At 40.5% G+C, this 23,093-nt stretch overlaps 1 protein-coding gene across 1 annotated transcript in view; it reads left to right on the forward strand.

Annotated features, from left to right (window-relative positions):
- The first annotated feature begins 1,306 nt into the window (after positions 1–1,306).
- The window catches only part of LOC310898546 (uncharacterized protein), a 29,592-nt gene continuing 7,805 nt past the window's right edge, over positions 1,307–23,093 (forward strand). The window contains exons 1-3 of the mRNA XM_083833793.1: positions 1,307–21,187; positions 21,297–21,335; positions 22,842–22,979. Of these exons, the coding sequence (XP_083689919.1) occupies positions 21,050–21,187; positions 21,297–21,335; positions 22,842–22,979 (315 nt within the window). The 5' untranslated portion in view covers positions 1,307–21,049. The remainder of the gene's footprint in view (positions 21,188–21,296; positions 21,336–22,841; positions 22,980–23,093) is intronic.

The raw sequence follows: 23,093 nt of genomic DNA on the forward strand, positions 1-23,093 counted from the left end.
CATTAGTGCTCAGGTATCAGTGTCACGGACCCTTTTTACTATTGCTGTGGCTAGCAAAAGGCTTCCTCAGCCCAACAAGCAAGGGAAGCTGGGTCACAGAGAAGCTTCAAAAGAGGGAAACTGTCAACACAGACAAAAATCAAAGGAAAACACACTCCTTATTTCATTGCAGAAAAGACTATGGAGCGACCACGAATGACCAACTGTGGAAATCACCTGTATGAATCAACCAACTTCTCTAATGACCCAGCAGCAAACACCCTTACCTCCCAACAACTGCACGGGAACAACTGTTCAAGCATGCAACAAATCACCCCCAGCAAACAGGCTGCTTCAGACAGTACCTCTCATACTATCTGCTCGAGGGCAGGAAGGCTCTGCAGGAGGATCTGGATAGGCTGGAGCGATGGGCTGAGGTCAACTGTATGAAGTTCAACAAGGCCAAGTGCCGGGTCCTGCACCTGGGGCGCAACAACCCCAAGCAGAGCTACAGGCTGGGAGATGAGTGGCTGGAAAGCTGCCTGGCCGAGAGGGACCTGGGAGTATTGGTTGATAGTCGGCTGAATATGAGCCAGCAGTGTGCTCAGGTGGCCAAGAAGGCCAACAGCATCCTGGCCTGTATAAGAAGCAGTGTGGCCAGCAGGTCTAGGGAAGTGATTGTGCCCCTGTACTCGGCTCTGGTGAGGCCGCACCTCGAGTACTGTGTTCAGTTTTGGGCCCCTCGCTACAGGAAGGACATGGACGTGCTCGAGCGAGTCCAAAGAAGGGCGACCAAGCTGGTGAGGGGTCTGGAGAACAAGTCTTACGAGGAGCGGCTGAGGGAGCTGGGCTTGTTCAGCCTGGAGAAGGGGAGGCTCAGGGGCGACCTTATCGCTCTCTCCAGGTACCTTAAAGGAGGCTGTAAAGAGGTGGGGGTTGGTCTGTTCTCCTACGTGCCTGGTGACAGGACGAGGGGGAATGGGCGAAAGTTGCAACAGGGGAGTTTTAGGTTGGATGTTAGGAAGTACTTCTTTACCGAAAGGGTTATTAAGCATTGGAACGGGCTGCCCAGGGAGGTGGTGGAGTCACCATCCCTGGAGGTCTTTAAAAGACGTTTAGATGTAGAGCTTAGCGATATGGTTTAGTGGAGTACTTAGTGTTAGGTCGGAGGTTGGACTCGATGATCTTGAGGTCTCTTCCAACCTACAAATCTGTGATACTGTGATACTGTGTGATACCTCTGAGCCCAAGTTCCTGTCATCCCAAGGGCTTTAAAAACAGAACAAAAATGACAAAATGACACTCTTAACCTAAAGAGAATGTCAGAAATTACATCGAAAAAAGCTTGAGTAGAAGTAATGGTAAAGGATTTGGCAGAGCTTTTAATAGTCTTAAGATAAGAGAAGACTTTTACCCCAACTTAAGTCAAAAACACATGGAAGGAAGAAGGATCAAAAGAAATTATCCTAAGTGCAGAAGCACCTCTACAGCTAGAAATGACCACAGAGCAAGATCACACTTTAAGTAAGACTGTAAAACTGAGGTCTAATTGCTGAGAAAGAGAGAAACAGTTTAGGCGTATCCTCCTGCCAACTTATACAAAATGACAGCTATATAGGCAGAATTAGATAAAAAGAGGGTTCCTCACTGAAGGGGGGCTCATGTGGCCTTAACTTTGCAATGGGTATGGTCTGCCTGCAGGTAAAAAAAATACTTTTGCTTCCTCACATCATCATCTGAAACTTCATCCCTGACAAGCTGCTCATCTAATAACGTTTTTAGCATCCTAGAAACATGAAAATTTCCATATTAAGATTCCATCTACCAAATTCATTGTGATTCCATGACTATTTTATTTACTGTATTCCATGACTGATTTCACATTCATTTTACTGAAAATATCCATACACTGGAGTACTTTGTTTTTACTGGAACTGGTTCCTTGAGCTCTTTTTGATTCCTACCTCCTGTCTAGGGGTTAACAGTCAACTATGACGCCTGGTGGGCAACAGCCAAATGTTCTTCCACGCTACAGAGAACTGGCACACAGTACTCCCCCAGCTATGAAATATACCCTATGCAAATACACATGAATGCTGCGCTTTGAGATCCTGATGGTCTGCTAAAATCTTGCCCTTCTGGATTGCTAAATTCCAGGAAAATTCTGCAAAGTGGGGCTGCAGAGCAGGACCTAAAGGAGCTGTCTCCTCAACTTCAGCCTTCTCTTTCTCATGCCTATATTGTCACGACTGTCCACTCAATACACAGATGGAGAGAGTGGTACAGAGTCTGCTGTATTTATTCTTCACCACAACATATATAAAACAGCTCTGTTTTTTTCCTTTTTTAATGTTGTTGTATTTAGAAGTATTTGCTTTAAAAACAACACTAACACCAAGGCAAGGCAAAGATGAAATGAAACAAGAACTCCAAACATTACTTGCTTTGGACTCAGACTCCAGAGATCTGTGGTTATCCTGAAGTGTTTTTCATACTACAGTGTGGGATTGCTAAACAGATCCAGAATATCTAAAAAGTAAAACACTTCAATGACATTGCAAGCATACAAAGAATCTTTGAATTTGAAGATGATAATATACACATTACCTGATTTACATCAGCTGTTCTGTAAGTAAAGAAATACAAAATTTTTGCTGGATTAAATTAAATATGCCATTGGTATCTGCCCAAAAATTCACACAGGCAGATACAGGTGAACGAAGATCTGATGAAAGGATTCTGTTGAAAAGCGTGCCCATTTCTGTGGGCACAAGAAAATAACTATGGTATTTTATCTGGTGTTTGACTTAGCAAGATTTGGAGTTACCGTGTTCAACTCTCACTATGAGCACTAACATGATTCAAGCAGTCCAATGTCATTGAGAACGACTGAACAACGATGATTCACAGTTCATTAATTCAATGGAATTTCAATGAGGAAGATATAGCTTGTACCCTACGATAAGTGCACAGTGTGGTGGTACCACTCAGCCTAAATACGAGAAGTACTCCAGAATATAAGTCACAGAAAGAATAGATAAGAAAAGTTATCTTTGCTAGCCCTTCAAAAGCAGCTGGGTGAAATTGCACCTTCCGTATCTTCACTTCACGAAGAGATGGACATCTTGAAAAGCTTATCAGTCTGTTAAAAAACAACAACAACCACCACCAAATACCAGTAACAACAAACCACCACCACCAACAAAACATTAACCATTATGGCACAAATAGGATGTCTCAGAAATAACCTGCAGGATTATTATATATACTGCTTCATATTGTAAGTGGAAGCATCAAGTCTCTACAGGGTTACCTAAAAAAAGCTCAGTGCTAACACTTATACTATTCAGACCTTGATCAGTGTAAAAATTTAGATTTGATCACTATCCTGATGAATTTATAGCAAATCGACCGATTTGGTGATTTTTCTATAAAGAAAACACTTGGGTCACAGTTACTGACTTTAAATGAACCATACAGTGAACTCCCGTGCCTCAACAGGAATAAATAAACAGGAATAAATGCGGTGATCTAGATAGGGGAAAAAAATAACAGTAACAAAGCATTGCAGACGCGTGAAATTCAGCCTGTTAGAGCTTTTGTGTTAGGAGTGAAGCTGGCTTTGCTCCATCTATTAGTAATGAAACCATTTTCAACATGAGTGAAAGGGAAAGAACCAGGAACATTCCTTAGCTCTGAATAAGCCACTGACACCCACTGAGGATTTTCCTAGCAAATGATATATTTTTCTTTGGTTTAATGTTCAAATTCAAGTCATGCCAGGCCACTAATACGGAAATTTGCCTTCGTAAACATCATTAAATTTGCGTTTTTAATCATTATTTCTGTGGTGTAATCCTTAAACTCCCACTCTGAAAACTGAAAGAAATCGCAAATTTTTCTTTTTTAAAGTTGATAAATGAATTTATCTACTAGAGCAGTACCACAAATCTCACGTGTTGCATTTGGGACAAAATGGATGTACTAACGTGGCAGAACTTTAAGTGCCATATATGCCAAGTGAAAAAGCAACCATAGCCTCATTTGATCAGCCTCCAGGATTCACTGACCATCATTATGACCATGAAATATGACCATGTTTCACTCAGCATCATTATCAACAGTGAAGACCACAGGATCACTGAAAGGTTTGGGTTGGAAGGGACCTTACAGCCTATCCAGTTCCAACCCCCCTGCCATGGGCAGGGACACCTCCCACCAGACCAGGTTGCCCAAAGCCCCATCCAACATGGCCTTGAGCACCTCCAGGGATGGGGCATCCACAGCTTCCCTGGGCAACTTGTTCCAGTGCCTCACCACCCTCAGAGTAAAGAACTTCCTCCTAATCTAATCTAAACCTACCCTCTTGTAGTTCAAAGCCGTTACTTCTTGTCCTATCCCTACACTCCCTGACAAAGAGTCCCTCCCCAGCTTTCTTGTAGTCCCCCTTTAGGTACAGGAAGGCCGCTGTCTGCTGTAAGGTCTCCCCAGAGCCTTCTCTTCTCCAGGCTGAATAACCCCAGCTCCTTCAGCATGCCTTCATAGGTGCTCCAGCCCTCTGATTATCCTTATGGCCCTCCTGTGGACTCACTTCAACCACCATTTTAAGGGTCCTGTTACAAACAACAGCTGCAAATAATCCTTTCCAACCCTGTTTCAAAAACACCTACTGCATCTGACACTTTGACAGGACCAACAGAGGATGCCCATGAAAAAAACTTCTCCAGTATACTCTCTCATTCACCTGTGAATTCACCTAATTCACCTAATATTTTTCCTAACTTAAATCTCTTCTAGCTTGAAGAGACATTTACAGTCACTTTAACTGTCTCTTGCATTTTCGTTCCATAGCTCATCTGCTTTGCCATCGTCTGTATCAGGATGCAAGACAGAAACACACACTCTTCAAGATGTGGGTGCACCTCACATTTACAGAGCTGTTTTGTTCTCCTTTCCTAACAGTACCTAGCATTCTGCTTTTTCATTAATACCAAGTACTACAGTGAGATTTGAACTTATCTACTCTAATGCCAAGATATCCTTCTGGGGTGACAGCAGCTACCTTTCACCCAAGTAAGATCAGAGCAATTTTTCTAAAGTTCCATAGTTCATATTTATCTACATTCAATTTCATCTCATATTTCACTAGTCACTCAATACTATGATATTCTTCTACAGTTCTTCAGTGTCAGCCACCCTTAATGACACAGCAGTCTGTCACATTTGTCTTGTTCCTTTTACTCGCCATTCCCATTATGTATCTATAAAGCAGCGAAACTAGCACAATCCTTGTAGGATTTCACTAGTGAACTCTCTCTGCCAGGATACCTAATCATTAATTCCTTCAATTTTTGTCCTTTGAGCAGTTTTAGCTTCATTTCTCTTTGAAGCCTGAATAAGGAATCTTGTCACCCACCTCCTGGAGACCCAAGCACCTATGTTAATTGCTTTTTATTGGTAAATACGCTGAATTCAAAAAACTCCTCCCAGATTTCTGGACTATAACTTCCCTGCACAAGGGACCTATCGTCTTTCTCCTTACACATCATATTCATGAACCCATTACTTTATTATTTTACAGAGCAAAGCTCACTATTCTACAAGTTCCCTAGACCCCTCTTGCAGCTTTTCTCAGAAATGCACATGAAGTTTGCCACCATCTACTCCAACGATCAACAAGTTCTAAGCATGACATTCCTCACTGCAGTTATGAGTCCAGTCACTCACAGCTTGAGCTCCTTCAACATGTCAGTGGTTCTATGCCTCCTCTACTCACCTTTGGAATACACTTTTTCCTTCTAATAGGCTCTCTTACCTAATATTTTAACCCTACCAGCTCTGCTAGTTTGTTTTTTCCAGAGTTTTCTCCTCGCAGAGACTTTTTGGTTCATTGTAGGCATTCATTTTGAGCCTTCAGTACAACGTTTTGATAGATCAAAATGCTTTTGATGTAATGGTAAGGTAAGCATAGGTACCAATGGCAGACTGACTTGGAAGAAAAGACATTTAAGATGGCACACGAGCCATCAGCTCTTTCCTGTCCTGCACCCTATCTTCCCTTCCCCATCATGATAGACATCTTTTGCAAAATATGCTCCTCTTCACCCAAACACAAAACGAACATCATCTCTTGTGTATGATAGGTGTAGACAGTCACCTAAACATTTACTAGGAAGAAGGCAATTACATTTTTGTTGTTGGTGGTGTTATTTTGCATTTTAACCTCATTTTTAGGCCACTAAGACCTAATAAAGTTTTATTAAAAAGAGACTTCACATTAAACATGAGTTCAAGTGTTGACATCCCCAACTGGCATCCAAACTACCTGTATAGTCACATTATCGGCGTAGCTATGATGCATTGGGCAGATGACAGCCAGCTTCTACAGAGAGTAGGTGAAAGGCTCAACAAAGTACCTTCATCAGCGATGGCACCATTAATCCACAGAGGCCAACGCAGGGCCGCTACTTCACATCTTCACTAATGACCTGGACAATGGGATGCTGGTGTGCTCTCAGCATATCTGCGGCAAATAAAAACACTGGGAAGAATGTCTGATGGACATGACAGTTGTGCTGCTATTCAGAGGGACCTTGACAGGCTGGACAAACGCACCAACAAGAACGTCACCAAGCTCAACAAAGGGAAATGCAAAATTCTGCACCTAGGAAGAAATAACCCTCCCCAGGAAAAAGAAATCTAAAGGGGATCTACCTAGGTGTACAACTATCTCACGGCAGGAGGAGTAAAGAAAATGGAGCGAGACTCTTTGCAGCGGTGCCCAGTGACAGGCCAGGAGACACAATACAGGAAATTCCACTTAAACAGAAAAATTTTATTTCTTAATTTGCATTTTAGTATTTTAAATTGTCAAACAGTGGAACAGGCTGACCAGAAGGGCTGTGGAGATGAAGCAGCCTGGAGGTGCTCAAAACCTGACTAGCCATGACACTGAGCAGCCTACTGCCATGAGCAAGGGGGGTTGACTAGACAATGTCCAGAGGTACCTTTCTAACCTCAAAAATTCTGTGGAAATAAACCCTACTGTAATAGCTAGCTTCTATTTAGTCACCTGTCCCTTCCCCTTCCTCCCATGTCACAGCACCTGTGGTGTGAAGACGACAGTCAAATGCACAGCATTTCCTTCCATTCCGCAAGCTGTAAGGGAAGTAATTTGTTGAGCAGGTAACAGTCAAGGAAAATGAGCAAAGAATGGAAGAAATGCTATTTTTGGCTTGAGTAGAACTAGTGCATAGATTCACCTTCTTCATGGCAACTGAAATAAGGTTACGCACAACCTTTTCTTAAGAAGCTTTCAACTTTGTTAGGTTCTTGAGATACATTTGATATTTATTACTATTTCATTACTTTGTTCCTCTAAGAATTAATTTATAAGGCACAGGTAGAAAAAGACAACACTATTCAGCATTTCTTTGAGACACTGGATAAAAGAGACAGAGATTAATTTACTTCCCAGCAAATACCGTGTTTAGCCACTGCTATGTTACATTCAACTAAAAACCACACACAAAAACAAAACATGAAAAAAATAGGAAGAAACACGATGGCACATGCAGATCACTCTAGGCTCACATAGCCTTCCACGCTTTAGGGCTTAGAAGTACAGCAGAAACAGGTAACCACCTAGCTCTGAATTTCTGAACATCTCCTTGCTCACAAGTGCACATACCCTGTTCTCAGAACTTTTGAATAAGGGGCTCATACACTACTTGCCTCTCGCTAGGTAAGATGATGGAGCCAGGTTATTTTCAGAGGTGCCCAGTGCCAGGACAAGAGGCAATGGGCACAAACTGGAACATCAGAACACAGTTCTACTTGTGCCGACTCTTATTTACAGTGTCACGAACTATTTAGTTGTCTTGAGCAGACCAGAAAAATGAGTAAAAACGTTATCTTCCAGACACCAAAGAATTACTAAGTCCTCAGAGACCACAAACAACAGGTTTGGGTGTAAAAGAATCCTCTTTATGACTATTACATAAATCATCTAACAAGAGCGATGAAATGGAATTCCTTTTACCTCTGAACCTGGAAAAAAAGTTGAGATGACATCACCTTTTCAGTTATTATTTCATTACAGGAATTCCTAAAATTAGATATCAAGAAACTAGACTCCATGTCACACTTCCTCAAGCAGAATGGCAGGTAAGTTAGATAATAAGTGAAAGCTACACTATTCTCTCTAAATATTATTTTTCACATTTATTTTTTTCCTGGAGGAAAATACCCAACTGATTTCTGGAGCTAGGTTAACTTCTAGCAAAATCTTTCACTAACTATTACAAATACAGCATAGAAGTTTAAAAATGCTATTTTCCTCAACTTACATTACAAACTGCATCTATAGGGACTGTAACAAGCATCCTTTCATTACTGAACAGATGGGAGTCTTGCAGCAGCAAATAAAAGAAACATTTATTGGCAAGTAAAGAGACTGATTTTTCATCTGCATCTAAATTAAGTCTTCATTCTAGAAGGATGCTGTTTTCAGGCTTTTGCTTACATTCTAAGATATATTGAAGACAAAAGCAGCACAGCACAATTTTTTTTTCAGGATTTTAAAGATCATAGCAAAAGTAAGGGCTACGAAGCTGGTGAAGGGCCTGGACCACAAGTCCTGTGAGAAGAGGCTGAGGGAACTGGGGTTGTTTAGTCTGGGGAAGAGGAGGCTCAGGGGAGACCTTATTGCTCTCTGCTGCTACCTGAAAGGAAGGTGTGGGGAGCTGGGGGTCAGCCTCTTCCCACAGGTAACTAGTGATAGGACTAGAGGGAATGGCCTCAACTTGCACCAGGGAAAGTTCAGGTTGGAAATTAGGAGGCACTTCTTCTCAGAAAGAGCAGTCAGGCATTGGGACGGGTTGTCCAGGGAGGTGGTGGTGTCACCATCCCTGGGAGTGTTCGAGGAAAGGTCGGACGTGGTGCTTGGGGACATGGTTTAGTGGGTGACATTGGTGGCAGGGGGATGGTTGGACCAGATGATCTTGGAAGCCCTTTCCAACCTTAATGATTCTATGGGAATGGCAATACCCAAGTTCATGTCAGCATTACACTGAAAGCAAACCTAACACTACAGAGAATTAAAAAAAAAAAAAAAGTATTTGTGCGATTCCTTAAGAAATCAAGAATGTGAGCAATAAACATTCAGCGTAAACCGACAGATTTGATGACAGATTATAGTCAAATTTTGAATGATACGATACAGGTCATTTTCAATTGATAAAATCTATTTGCTTTAAAAGACCAGTGTGCTGTTGAGAGCTAGAGAAGCTTCACCAAAGAAAGCAAGACAATATGTGAAAGACAAAAGAAGATACAGCCTCTATTAATCTGATGATCACCAACCAGAAACATGATCTTGGAGTTACAGTGCCATGCAAAGGTCACTTCTGTGTGCAGCTGATGTCAAAAGAGCAAATCTGACATCATAAAATGAAGTCATACAGAACAAACCAGAAAATACTATCAAGCCACTGCATTAATAAATAAAGATCAGCTCCAGTCCCCTCATCGCCAAAGAGTAATAGCAGAACTTCAAAGTGCTCCCAAGAAAGGCAACGAGAACAATCAAATTTCTGTTCTGTTGTACAACAAATAAGAAGGGCACGAGATAGTCTAGAAAGGAGATAATTCTTGCACGCAAAGTTCTACAAAATTCTGTGTGTCTCAGTACAGACAAGACCACTCCCTGCCTCTTCTACTACGAAAACTTAAAGGCAGCGGCATCGAACAAACTTAGCAGAACCAGGACCAAAACACAAGCAAAGCCACGCTAGGTAGACTCCACTAGTGGGGACCATGCCAACCATTTATGCTGTAGATGCTAAGAGTTTGCTTGGCAGGGCCTGGATATCCACTGTGGGTTAGGAAATACAAAGGAACCGCTTCTGAGTAATTTCTCTGAGCTGAAAATAGCTGGCACTCGGGAAGATTCTGAGGAGCATCATATGCCCCAAGAGTCTGACCGTGGCCACTCCTGCAGAAAGAATAATGAATTAAATTGATACCACCTGATGAAACATGGCTCCAGAATTTAAGGAAACTAAACTACTTCTTGTCATGGTGTTCCTATTTAGAGTACTTCAGAACAAATCCTTTGTATCTTCAGAACAACTTCTTTAAATTCAACAGGGTCTGTGCAGACAGAAGGACTGGCTAACGTGGACAGAACAAGACGAGCACAGTTTCTGATCAAATATTCCTCCTGTGCTTACGCTTCCAACACTCAAGCAGGAACTCACATCCTCTAGGAAGTACTAGAATACTGCAGTGGCTGTAACTGTAGACAGAACAATTTAGTGTGGGTAAGCCCCTGATCCTCTCCAGTAAATCCCATGTAACTAATCCAAACCAAGTGGGAAAAGCGGGCAAAAAGAAAACAATCAAAAAAATGAACTTTAAAAGAACAGATACATTATCATAAAAATGCCTATAAACAATGTTGAGCCTTGGTTACTGCTCACCAACACCAAGATTGTGGCTCAATAGCTTTTGTCCCTATCTAGTGATGAATCTAGGCCATCTGCTTAGCATGTGCGTTGACACAGCATCCAGTAAGGTAAAACAATATTCTTCGTTTGTGGTTTGTTAACATCCTGTTCTGTTATAATCTGACACTGGCCTTTTGACCTAGCAGGAAAATTTTAACTTTCATTTCACCATATATTTCTTAAATCCAGAGACTGAGAACAGTTATCTACAACTCTGGTGTGTGTCCCCTTGGAAGGATTTTGTGTTTTACCTGTGTATACCTGCCTCCTTCCCACTGTAAAACAGTAACACTGAAAAACAGAAGTCTCCCTTCAGTTGTTTTGTTTTTTCAAAAGCTAGAACGAGAAGAGAAAAATGAAAGGATTTCTGATTGCACCAGTATTCCTGAATAGATAACTGCAGAACTGAAACATATAGCCAGCCCTTGTTAAAGCCTGTTTATAAAACCTGAGCACTAGAAATGCAGAGAGGAATCACTCTGTGGCTGACTGCAAATTGACAACGACCTGACACTGAAAACTTCATACTAAGTCCCCTATAGCACAGTGTATCCCCACTTGGATAAATACTAACTACAGAAGTAAAGCAAGTATTGTATTATCAGTGCCAGGAGGTTGAAAAGTAACTTATGCTACTAGTGCTATCATTCTATCATTAAGTGACACTGCGTCATGGGGCACACACCCACTCTGTCAAAGAAGGGCCTACACAGACCACCTAGACTTCTTCAAGGGACCACTACAGCAGTTAAAAGACACAGTAAAAAAAACCAGAAGCTTTAAAATCAACAAGATGATTCTCTGTAAATTTCCCATTATTTTTTTTTTAAACTTATGCAAACAAAGGCTGAGAAGCCACATAGAGAGCAGCATTAACCAAATCAGTAGTATCAGACAATTGTATTTCCTCCTTTTAGATTGCTTGCATGGCTAAAAAGCTATTATGATTGTGAATCCATCTGTAAAAGCCAGCTGGTGCTTACACGTTGGGAGTTTGAAACTGGAAGCTTCCCATTGAAGTCCTTGTCCATACTGCTAATATCTAGCCTGCCTTTCCCTGTTGCTATAAAACCAGGCTCAACTCCATCCCCTCTGCCATAGCCAAGCTCACCACCACCCATGCAAATACACAGTCTGGGCAAAGACACACTGTCTGCAGCTCACGCTAATTCCCCCAAGAAAGCATTTTGGACCTCCATCTACCTACCTCCGTACTAGAACCTTAAGCTGCTAACAAGTTCTCTTCACCTGAGCGGACAGCTTGCTTTCTCACAAAGTAACTAGTCAGAGACTAGCCTTACTTGGGTAAGGCATGAAGTCACCTGCCATTCGTGGTTCCAGGACACAGGGTGGTGGGGAACAACGACACATCCTCTCTTTGATTTATAGGTCAGAAAGAATTTCACTTAGCTCATCTGTCCCAACCTGTCTGTTTTTGCACATGCATGATGACAGCAGTCATGGACACCGGACAGTGGCATATAACGTTGAAGAATTATCCTTACAGCCTTTCCTAGCTGGTTATGTTTGTTACCTAACAAGCAGTATTTAAGAACACAGCTTGGAGCTCTACATCACACAACATCTCACCTGAGATAAAATCCAGTAACTGTGTTTTTCAGCATAGCAGCTTAGAATTTCTCTAGAGCACCTCAAAAGTAGTCTGTGGTATCTTCCCGAAGTATTTGAAGGAAAAAATCAAGGTCAGACGTTGCATGGTGACAGCAAATGGCGCAACAGGTTTCCATGTGGGGATGCTTACTGGTGAGAATTTCTTAAGTTTTTGACACCGCTCACCAAACAAGGGTCCAGTGAGATACCACAGATTGATTCTTCCCTGAAAACACTGAAGTATTTACCTGCTTTTGAAAGGAAAGTATTGAAGAAAGCACTCTCATCTCTCGCTCTGAAGTGTCCTTAGCCCTTAAATGGCCTCCCCTGATCCCCAATGAAACCAAGTACAGTTCCAATGAGCTATCTGGAGTGTCTGACAGATCTCTCTTTCTTCCCAGCCACAACAAAGAACCACTTTGTCTTAAGCCCACCAGGGCTAATACACTGGTTTCCAAACAGCTAAGTGTCACCAATGCTTACTCCTAAAGTTAACTTACACCTAGAACGTCACCTTAGCATTTAAGAGTTGGTTTACATCAGGAGTGCAACATCTTTAGAAAACATCTCCAAAACAAAACAGAGGATTCATGTCACTTTCACTCTGCAGTTCCTTCCTATCACGCTGCACCAGTAATAGTTAACCCACAGTGACACCACTCAAGAACAATGCTCTGATTTAATTTCCTTTCTTCAGAATACCTCCCATTTTGCTTTCCTTTGTTTTAAACAGAGAAATACACAACATCTATGTCCAGAACACACATTTCTTGCTGGAAACCATAAAGAACAGGAACTTGAAGGACCTACTCAGCTTCCCACCCATATGCCAACAAAATCAGTGGGCCAAACTCACAGAGCTGTGTCTCACCAGCAGTGCATTTGTATCAGTCTCTACAAATTTTCACCTACAAGGAAGTGTGAAACAAAACTAGCAGAGGTTAACACTTGTATTGTTTTGCGGGTGTATCAGGAACACTTTTTTGCAGATTTCTGTGTGTACATCTAACTAAATGACAATTGGTAAATAAGTTTTGATATTGGCAATACTTAGTGTGGAGACAGCTCTTACAAAATCCATTTGGATCCAAAAGGAGAAAACAAACAGGATTGATCATTCTTGTAAATGTATGCAAGGCCTCCTGAAGACAGGTTATGCCTACACAAAAAGAACCCACTGAAGTTCACCCAGAAATCCTGCAAAAGTTAAATTATTTCCTGTGTAAATACAGCACACCATCTTATTCTGTATTAGGTCCAGTCCTAATCTTTACCTTTATTAATCAACCCTACTTAGACTAATTCGTTTTCTCACTCAGTCTTGCAATTACCCTGAATTTTACCATAAAATGGAAATACTGACTCTGAAGCTCATAATCTTAATAAGTTTACTTTCTGAAAAGGAGATTTTTTCCCTTGTCACTATTCTTCATATTGTGATGTCCTAATTGCATTATATTTACAGTGGCCAACAACTAAACAAGAAAAGTTATGAATGGGCAACAACTACTTCATACCATTACCTGGCTTGGCTTTTTAGTTATTTCACATTCTTGTTCTATAAGTTTGTAGAGCAATTCTTACACCAACAATTATGTGTGCCACATACATATTTTAGCATGTTAGCTTGAAAGTCACCACCCTCATGTGACCAAAAAAATGCTGATTTATAAGAGGTCCATAAAGATCTGTTGGCCATAATACATGCATGTGGAACCCATTGGTTGGATTGTTAGTAGGTACCATCAACTGTTCATGTAAAAAAGCCAACGAAAAGCCCCATAGCACGACACTTGTAACTGTCTACTGCTTAGGCTTCAAATGATTGACCACACTTTGAACCTGATGATCCAGCCAGTTTTTCCATTCACTCTCCAACCCACATCTCCACAATCTCACAAGGCTATCAACAGCAACCGTACTTTCTAAAGTTGAAATAAGCAACATTCACCGCTCTTCCTCCACACACAACCAGTCAGTTCATTACAGAATGCAGTCAAACTTTGGCAAATCTGTGCTGGTGCAGTCACCTTCTTGTTCTTCAGTTCTCCAAAGCCTTACTCTGTAACTTCCCCAGGGACAGTGGTGACACTGAACAGCCCCTACTTCTTCAGATTCTTCCCCTCACCCTTTACTTTTTGTTGTTGCTCTTGCTTTTTACTTGTCAATGGATATCCACAATCACCATTGTCTTTGGCTGTCTGTATTTCATATACCAATAGAAATGAATAATCAAAACACACTGCTACCAACAGGAAATCTGGTAATGGTGAGTTATGTCAAATACTCTGCATTTGGTAAAATTTGCTTCAGCAAGTTCAATTAGAGATGGTCCTCAACATTTCAAGAGGAGCTTTCTCTCAAGGAACCCCATCATCAGCATTCAAGAGGCATATGGTGCAGAAATAATGACATGCGCAGAAAAAAATGGACTGAGCAGACATGCATGATAAGACACCACTTCTCTAAAATGACAGTCAGGCCACGCAGATCTCTCTACGCTGTTCAGGAGCACGCACTTAGCCAAAGCTAATAGTGGCAATGGTGAGCACTAAGGCTCCCTTAAGTCCTTCACCTCAAAACTTTAACTAAATCCACACCTATCAGGCAAATACAAACAAGACAAGACTTAGGAGGATAGAAACTCGTGTCAGATAATTTCTAATGAAAGGTTTAAATTTACTTTCCCCAAGGAAAGACTGATCTATAATTACAGAATCACAGAATTGTAGGGGTTGGAAGGGACCTCAAGAGATCATTGGGTCCAACCCCCCTGCCAAAGCAGGTTCCCTAGAGCAGGTTGCCCAGGTAGGCGTCCAGACGGGCCTTGAATATCTCCAGGGAAGGAGACTCCACAACCTCCCTGGGCAGCCTGTTCCAGTGCTCCGTCACCCTCACCGTGAAGAAGTTCTTTTGCATGTTGGTGTAGAACTTCCTGTGATCCATCTTGTGGCCATTGCTCCTTGTCCTGTCCCCACAGACCACTGAAAAGAGGCTGGCCAAATCCCTCCGTTTCCCACACTTAAGATATTTGTAAACATTAATAAGATACCCCCTCCATCTTCTCAAGGCTGAACAGACCCAGGTCTCTCAGTCTTTCCTCATAGTGGAGATGCGCCAGGCCCCATATCATCTTTGTGTCCCTCTGAATTATTAGAACAGTTTTTATTTTTTAGAAGTGGTCCATACTGATGTTGGTCCTTTCAATGAACAATGACTTCAAGAACAGGCTTTGTGAGGAGATTCCCAATTTTCAAGTATTTTCAGATCCATTTAGTTAAGTTTGCAAAGCCAAAAGCTTTGTTGTTAAAACTGATATTCTTGAGGGAAAAAAAATGATTTCCCCTTTTACTGGAAGGAATTCCTTTATTTGTTTTTTCTGGTTTGCACTTTCTTCTGAAACAGTGGGTACTTGCCCTTATGAGGGATGCTATTCATATAGCTAAAACCACTATTCTTCTAATCCAATATGACAACTTCTTGCTTCTTATTTTACCCCTTGCTTCACGTGTCCCTGTCACACAAGCCATCCAAAGGATACTTTCCTGCACCCTCTACATACCAGTCAAGATGTTATCACATGCATTGGTAAATCAGCAAATTAACGCTATAATCCTATGAGAATCAAGTAATAAATTAAATTCATTTAAGGATTTCTCCTGCCTTTTCTTATCTTTCCTTATAAACACAATCATCAACTCACTCCTGTAAATACTAATACGTTACGGAATTCCTTGCATTTATCTGAAAAGTGTTCTACTTGCAGTATCTACTAAAAACGTGCTGCAAAAGAGATGCAGATTCCTGACTGTAACTGATATTGCCATGGTTGTTCTTGCTCAACAGGAGATACAGCAGCCAACTCTTTAATAGTTTACAGATTTTGAGTTTTAGGATCATGGGGACTTTGGAAGCAAGTGCTGCATCCTACATGGCATACTAAACCCTCACACTTCAGTGCTATTAATTTTTTTTTAAGCTTCTGTTCTTTCGTTATTGATGTAGCTCCTTCTATAGAATCAATTCTCTATTTCTTCAAGGCAGGTGGGGTCATGAGGCTCTGCTATGGCTTGAGTGAAGAGAAAAACTAAGGAAAGGCAGAAGAAGGAAAGAAAGGGCTATCTTTTGATGGCTTAAAATCAAATGAAGAACAACTGCTACTCATCCCTTTATTCAAATCTTTACTTTGACATGTTTACATGCATATCCCTACTGAACAGAATACTAAAGGGGATATTGCTTAGTACTGTGAGATCTGTAGACAGAGTATGATCTCTACTATTCCAAACTCTATAAAAGGGGCATAGAAAACATGAAGAGTGTTAAATCAACAGCCTGTAGTCACAAGTTGATGGTTAACACCTTCATAAGAGATATGAACGCTGTTGTGGTTCCTAGAACTCTTATTGACAGTAATACTGTAAAAGCGTGCCACTGCAGTAGGAGTCTGAAAAACTCCTGCACACGAACTAAAATATACCAAACAAGCCAAACACAATGACTCTAGCTGAATACCACTTTGTTCTGGTGATGGAGAAAGGAGGCAAGCACCTTGATGAACAAGTTGTCTAATACCTCAATGAAACCACAACTTCTCTCCAGAATTCACCAGTCATCAGGTTTGTAAGGAAAAATTATGAAAAAAATTGCAAGCTTTCAGTTCAGAAAGACACGCAAAAAAAAAAAAAAAAAGAGCGCCAAAACTGAGAAGAGTCAGATCCTATGTAAAATCTTTTCCAGTCTTTGAAGTTGTGCAGGTAAGGGGTTTAGTCAGTGTGATCATTATTTCATTTACTTTAATTTCTAAAAGAGAAAATGAGTCTTTATTCTTTTTGTTAGGCACAAGTACTACAAAAAGTATAAACAATCCACTACAACAGCAAGACATAAACATTCTTCTTTCCCAGCTCCCTCGATCCACAACTATGCTTCTCTTTAACATATTTGCATTACTGCTAATTCATCTTTTTGAACATTTAGGTAAGGCTTTTGATATGTTCCTTGAAACTTTTTCATTATTATTTTACAGTGTTTTTAAATGTCATACCATAATGTTGTTTTAGCGTATCAATATTTTATTTAGAAAGAAAATGAGATATAAATCAACTAACCTTTCATAACTGGGCATTAAAAACAAAACAAAAGAAACACGCTCTGACATGGTCACTGGTACCTGCCCCTGCTACTTTTTTTTAAGGCAGGATTTTTAAGTCCAGAAGTGCCAGCACTACTGTATCTTGTATGATTCCAAGGCAATTTCCTGTTAAAATACAATCAACCCTGTAATGAAGCAGAGAGGGCTGTATAAATCACTGTACCTCTGAATAAAACCCCAGGTTACTCCTTGCCCATGAGAATGTAAGAGCTCAGATGGAATGGAATTACTGAAATCTGACCAATGCAGGAAGTCCAACACCACCCAGAGAGGAAAATCAAGTGTATTTAAAAGTTTCAGGACAGCATCATATTCTTATCTAAAACAGCTATCCGTTTTTTGACAGTATATGAGCCACTAGCATACACTGACCTACTGGTCTGTAATAATCTGGAAGCTAGCACTGAAGTGAAAAATACAGAAGCAAAACAAACCTCATTTAAAAAGGCATACAGAGAGTAGAAACAAGGAGAGATAGCCTGGGCTGGTACAGAGACATTGCCTGAGCAGCCAGGAATAACGTTAGGAAAGCCAAAGCCTGTTCAGAATTAAATTTAGCCAGGGACATCCAGGGCATTAGGAAAGGGTTCTACAGGCACATCAGCGATAAAAAGAAGACTAGGACAAGAACCTGGGGGGTTGGTGGATGAGAAGCCAAACATGAGACAGCAATGTGCACTTGCAGCCCAGAAAGCCAACCATATCCTGGGCTGCATCAAAAGCAGAGAGGCCAGCAAGGTGAAGGAGGTGACTGTCCCCCCTCTGCTCTGCTCTTGTGAGACCCCACCTCGATTCCGGCATCCAGCTCTGGGGCCCCCAGCACAAGAAGGACAGGGACCTGTTGCAGGGAGTCCAGGGGAGGACCCTGAAGATGATCGAAGAGCTGGAGCACCTCTCCTACGAAGACAGGTTGCAAGAGCTCAGGATGTTCAGCCTGGAGAAGAGAAGGCTCTTGGGAGACCTTACAGCAGACAGCGGCCTTCCTGTACCTAAAGGGGGCCTACAGGAAAGCTGGGGAGGGACTCTTGTCAGGTAGCGTAGGGATAGGACAAGAAGTAATGGCTTTAAACTGTAAGAAGGTAGGTTTAGATTTGATATAAAGAGGAAATTCTTCATTCAGAGGGTGTTGAGGCACTGGCACAGGCTGCCCAGGGAAGCTGTGGATGCCCCATCCCTGGAGATGTTCAAGGCCAGGCTGGATGGGGCTTTGAGCAACCTGGTCTGGTGGGAGGTGTCCCTGCCAATGGCAGGGGGGTTGGAATTAGATGCGTCTTTGAGGTCCCTCCCAACCCAAGCCATTCTATCATTTTGCAATAAAAACAAAAAAGCTGTTTTGGACACAGACCTATTCAAAAGTAATAATATGACTGAGAATTATTGGGAGGCTCAAACCATCATGTCAGCATCTCAGTGACACACAGAAGACCACAGCTGACTTACAACCTTGGTGAGTACCACAGCCACAAACATTCTGCCATTGTCCCTGGGGATTCCTTATGACTACTTGTGGTCAGATTTGGTTGTCTTGCACATATACACCGAAGACAGAACAGTCTTTAGGAGTGATCTAACTACTTTGGGAAACACTTAGCTAGCACATTGAAGATTAAAACTTCTACGCAGGACAGATTCCCAAAACTTAAGGAACAACGCAAACATGAAGTCGTGTGTTAATATTAACTGAGTGTGTGCTGTTTCTGGAGGTTACCCATATAATCTACATTATTTCCCCCTCACAGAGGGCATCTGATAAAAACGGTCAAAGCAAGATCCGTTGCTTTCTCCTTCTGGACCACAAAGCCTACAGCAAAAGGTTAAGGGAAAATTAATCACTCAACCAAAGTGAAAATTCCTGTGTGTGGGCAATTTATTGAATACTGCATATTCAGATCTTTTCTTCTTTTTTAAGTTCTCCATGACTTGCAGAAGAGAACAGTAGAACGCTGGGAAAATACAGCAATAACCTAAGGCTGGTTGGGCTGTGATTTCAGCACCGATGCAAAACCAAATACTCCAGCACAAAGGAAGTGCTTGGAGCAATCTCTAACCTAAACTACAGTAAAAGCTACTCCAGAGATGCTTCAGATTCAGAATCTCAAATTCAGCTGTTCCAAGTGTATTTCCACAGAATACTTTATAAAGAAAAGGAAAAATCTCTATAATTTTATAGAACTGACAGAGCAAAGACTGAATAGCATAGAAAACAGTGAGCAGCAATTGTAATTTAATTACAAACAAGAATTTGTTTTGTGCCCAGTACTGAAGTATTTCTTAACGCTTTAGACTGTCAAAACACATTAACTTAAACCAAATAACTAAAACCCTTCAATAAAATGACCTAACTTTACAAGCACTCTGGTGGAAAGTTCACAACCTATTGCTCAGCAGCTGAGCTCTGCAGCCATAACTCCTGTTTGAAATCAGTTGCTATCAAGATTAAATACAAGAGACAAAAGATAAACTGCCAGGAAAGGTTGCAAACTGCATGTCTACTATATATTGCAAGCTTCAATACCTACTAAGACTTCTGTATGACTGCATGCATTAAATGCTTGTACTTATTTCAAAACCAGGAAATGAAGAGTTCTCCAGGAGCTGGGATCATACTGCTGATTAACACCAGGTTAATGGTTTGTGGACAATTACATAGACACTAAGAAAAAAACTACAGTAATGTACTGTATCTAACCCAAGCAAAAGCATATTCTAACTGACGCTGGACAGAACTGCCTTCCTCCCCAACACACACGTTATATGGTCAGAACCTACAGAATTGGTTTCCACATGCAGTTTTATATGCAACAGATGATGAAGCAGTCACCCACCCAGACCTCCTCATGCTGAACGTTACAAAGCAGACCCACAGTCGTGTACAAAACCCGAGTTTATCGCACATGGCTTCAGCAGCAAAACGCATGAAGCAGAAGCAGTGTGTTTCACATAACATTAGAGACTTCTGGGCAGCAGGGGGAGTATTTAGCTCAGAACTACACTCAGTGAAGAAAACGACCAATTTTAAACATTGCTCATAGCATTCCCAAGATTATCAGGCAACAGTGCTTTGAATCAGGAAAGAAAAACAATTCAGCAGTATTGTGCAAGAGTCCAATGTCAAATGGACTTGGTTTAACGTCCCAAAACAAAGAATCCTGCTAGAGGTTTTTTTCATACACATTTTATAGTGGATCGTATGAAGACTGACCTATGCGTCTCAGCTTACGTTAACTGTCTTTGCAAAAGATGACAGGTAAAACCACCTTCAAACAGGAAGCCAACTTTCTTCCTGTTGTTTAATCAACAATTACTAAAATGAGACTGTTTCTTTCTTCTGCACTTCGACAATGCCCCAGGATTTGTGGAAGGCCAAATATATACAGATAAACAAAGTGGTTAAATCTTTAGAACATTTTGTGTGCCAGTAGTGTACTCTATGGCTTATTCTATGGGGGAGTGGGACAGCGCATGAGGGAAAAAGTGTTTCATGCAGAAAGCACAAAGAGACTGCCAAAAGTGAGTGTGGGCTTCTCTTTCCCCAGTGAATGTAGGTAAAATCCCTCTTGCTTTAAAAAAATTCCAAAGTGTCATCAGGGGAGGAAAAACAAAAGTAATGATTCTTGCCATACAGGTAAAGCATATGAAAAAATGTGTAATAAAACCTCTTTTACATGACGCCCCCATCTTTTTCCCTCCAGAAAGAAGAGTATAAATACACTAAACAGCTTAATGACAACTTACCAGCTCTCATTATCTATCACAACTGAAATACTAGCATACAGACAACCAGAACACTGACAAGATGTGCAAAGTACTGATCTTCAGCTGCCTTTCGGTAGTAATGCTTATGACTACAGCTTATGGAGCACCTCTATCAGAGAAAAATGACACTCTTACAACTTTAATAAAAGATTTAGAAAACCTGGGAACAAGCATGAAGGTAAGTGGATGGTTTTCCTGTATTAATTCTTTACTATTTGTCTTTTCTACTTATTTTTGTCTATGAACTTTGTTCACAAAAATTAACTTTTTCTCCCTCTTCTCTACAGAAGATTAATCTTGAGCTCTACACACCAAATGAGAAACAGGTGAGTTCAAGCTTTCTGTCTTCAGAAGGACTGCTAAGATATGGCTATTTTAAAGTTATGTGTTATTGAATTAGACCAAAAAAATTCACTTATCAGAAGGCCCGATACAAAAGACAAATCTGAGCTGTCTGAACTTAGTGTGAGGATAGCATAGTTTCCTAAAAGACACTTCTGCTTTTGAATTGTATTCTCAAACATGAACAGACTAGTGTACACTATTACCTTCTTGGTCTGTACAATATGTAACACTAAGTTGTGTTACATTCATTTTGCTTAATGTACACTTGAATACGCACAAAAAATACTTTATGAATCATTTAAATGTTGTATTATATTTGCAGGAGGCAATATAGTTGTATCAATACTAACCCAAGAACAATTTTGAAAAAGAAGCTAGACTTAGAAATGGTTTTAATAAAATATCTATATGAAATACTCGTATTTTATTGAAATAAGATGCAGAGATACTAGTAGGTTCTGTTTAAGAAGGTACAAATCTTGTATATCCCATCAATAATGGAACTCAGTTATGCTCTACCTAATTATTTTCAGGAGCAAAACTTAACCAACCCAGCTTAGATATATTTAGCTGTACATTCATGTTTTATGGTATTCACTTAATACCTAAGACTTAGTTCCACAAGAAAACTGTCATCGTGGTTGCTTTTTTTCTAAAATATTGTGCATCTGAGCACAACAGCATTCTAAGTACAGCTGGACTACAAGCTGTTCACCATCAACAGGCTGCTAATCTGTACCGATTTTCTTATATAGTGTGCAAGTATATCAATTAATCCTTATGCAAGTTAACTACTTTGACCCTCCAATTAAACTTTCAATCCAAGAGAATTTTCACTTAACAGTAATTTTGTTTGAGTAAAGATTTAAAGCCAGATTCTGCAACCACTTCCTTATCTGAGTCATTTTTCTCATATTCTGGCAAGATCAAGATGTAACTACCTCAGAGCTCCAGTGCTCAAACGCAAATGTATGAGGCTGATTAATAACTTATCAGAGTGCCTGAAATAGCTTTTAAGAGTGATGTGTAAAGATACTTACCCATATTCAAAAGTGAGATTGGATAAAACTAGAGAGAGCAACCAGAGTGCATTGACTGAAGATGGCGCTAAAAAGGCTCTTGTAAAACTTGAGAGGTTTTACTATTAATTAACCCTTTTCCTTAAGACGTGATTTCCACACAACTGGGAATAAGTCTCAGTTTAGGAGCTAATATAACAGCTTCACATTGTCATAAGATACTCCAATGTTCAAAATGTCCCACAAAGATTGCCTACATTTCAAAAGCTACAAAAATATAACAGAGGACTAAGGCCACGTGTAAAAGCTTAAAATGTGATTTTAAGGGGAAAAATGAAATATACATCTTCTAAAAAACAGCCTAATTCCTCATACAAGGATAAGAATGTGCAATTAAAAAAAAAAAAACAAATTCAGTTGTCCTCAGTAACAATTTTACATATCTATTGATTTTGATGACTGTTTTAGGAGTGCAGCTGGCAAACTCTACAATGTTACTTGAAAGAAATAGTCACCTTGGAGAATGAAATTGAAGATGAGGATGAAATTGAAGATGAGAACGTATTTAGTGTTAGGAATATTGAAAAGAATCTCCAAAAACTTACGGTAGGTAACCTTTTTACCTAATTATAAAACAAAACAAATAAACAAAACCACACGTTTTAGTGCTAGTGAAAAACAACATCAGAGTCAGCATTTTTATGCCTCGAGGTTTGTGTG

The sequence above is a fragment of the Anser anser genome, assembly GCF_964211835.1.
Source record: "Anser anser genome assembly, chromosome: 4".
NCBI lineage: Eukaryota > Metazoa > Chordata > Aves > Anseriformes > Anatidae > Anser > Anser anser.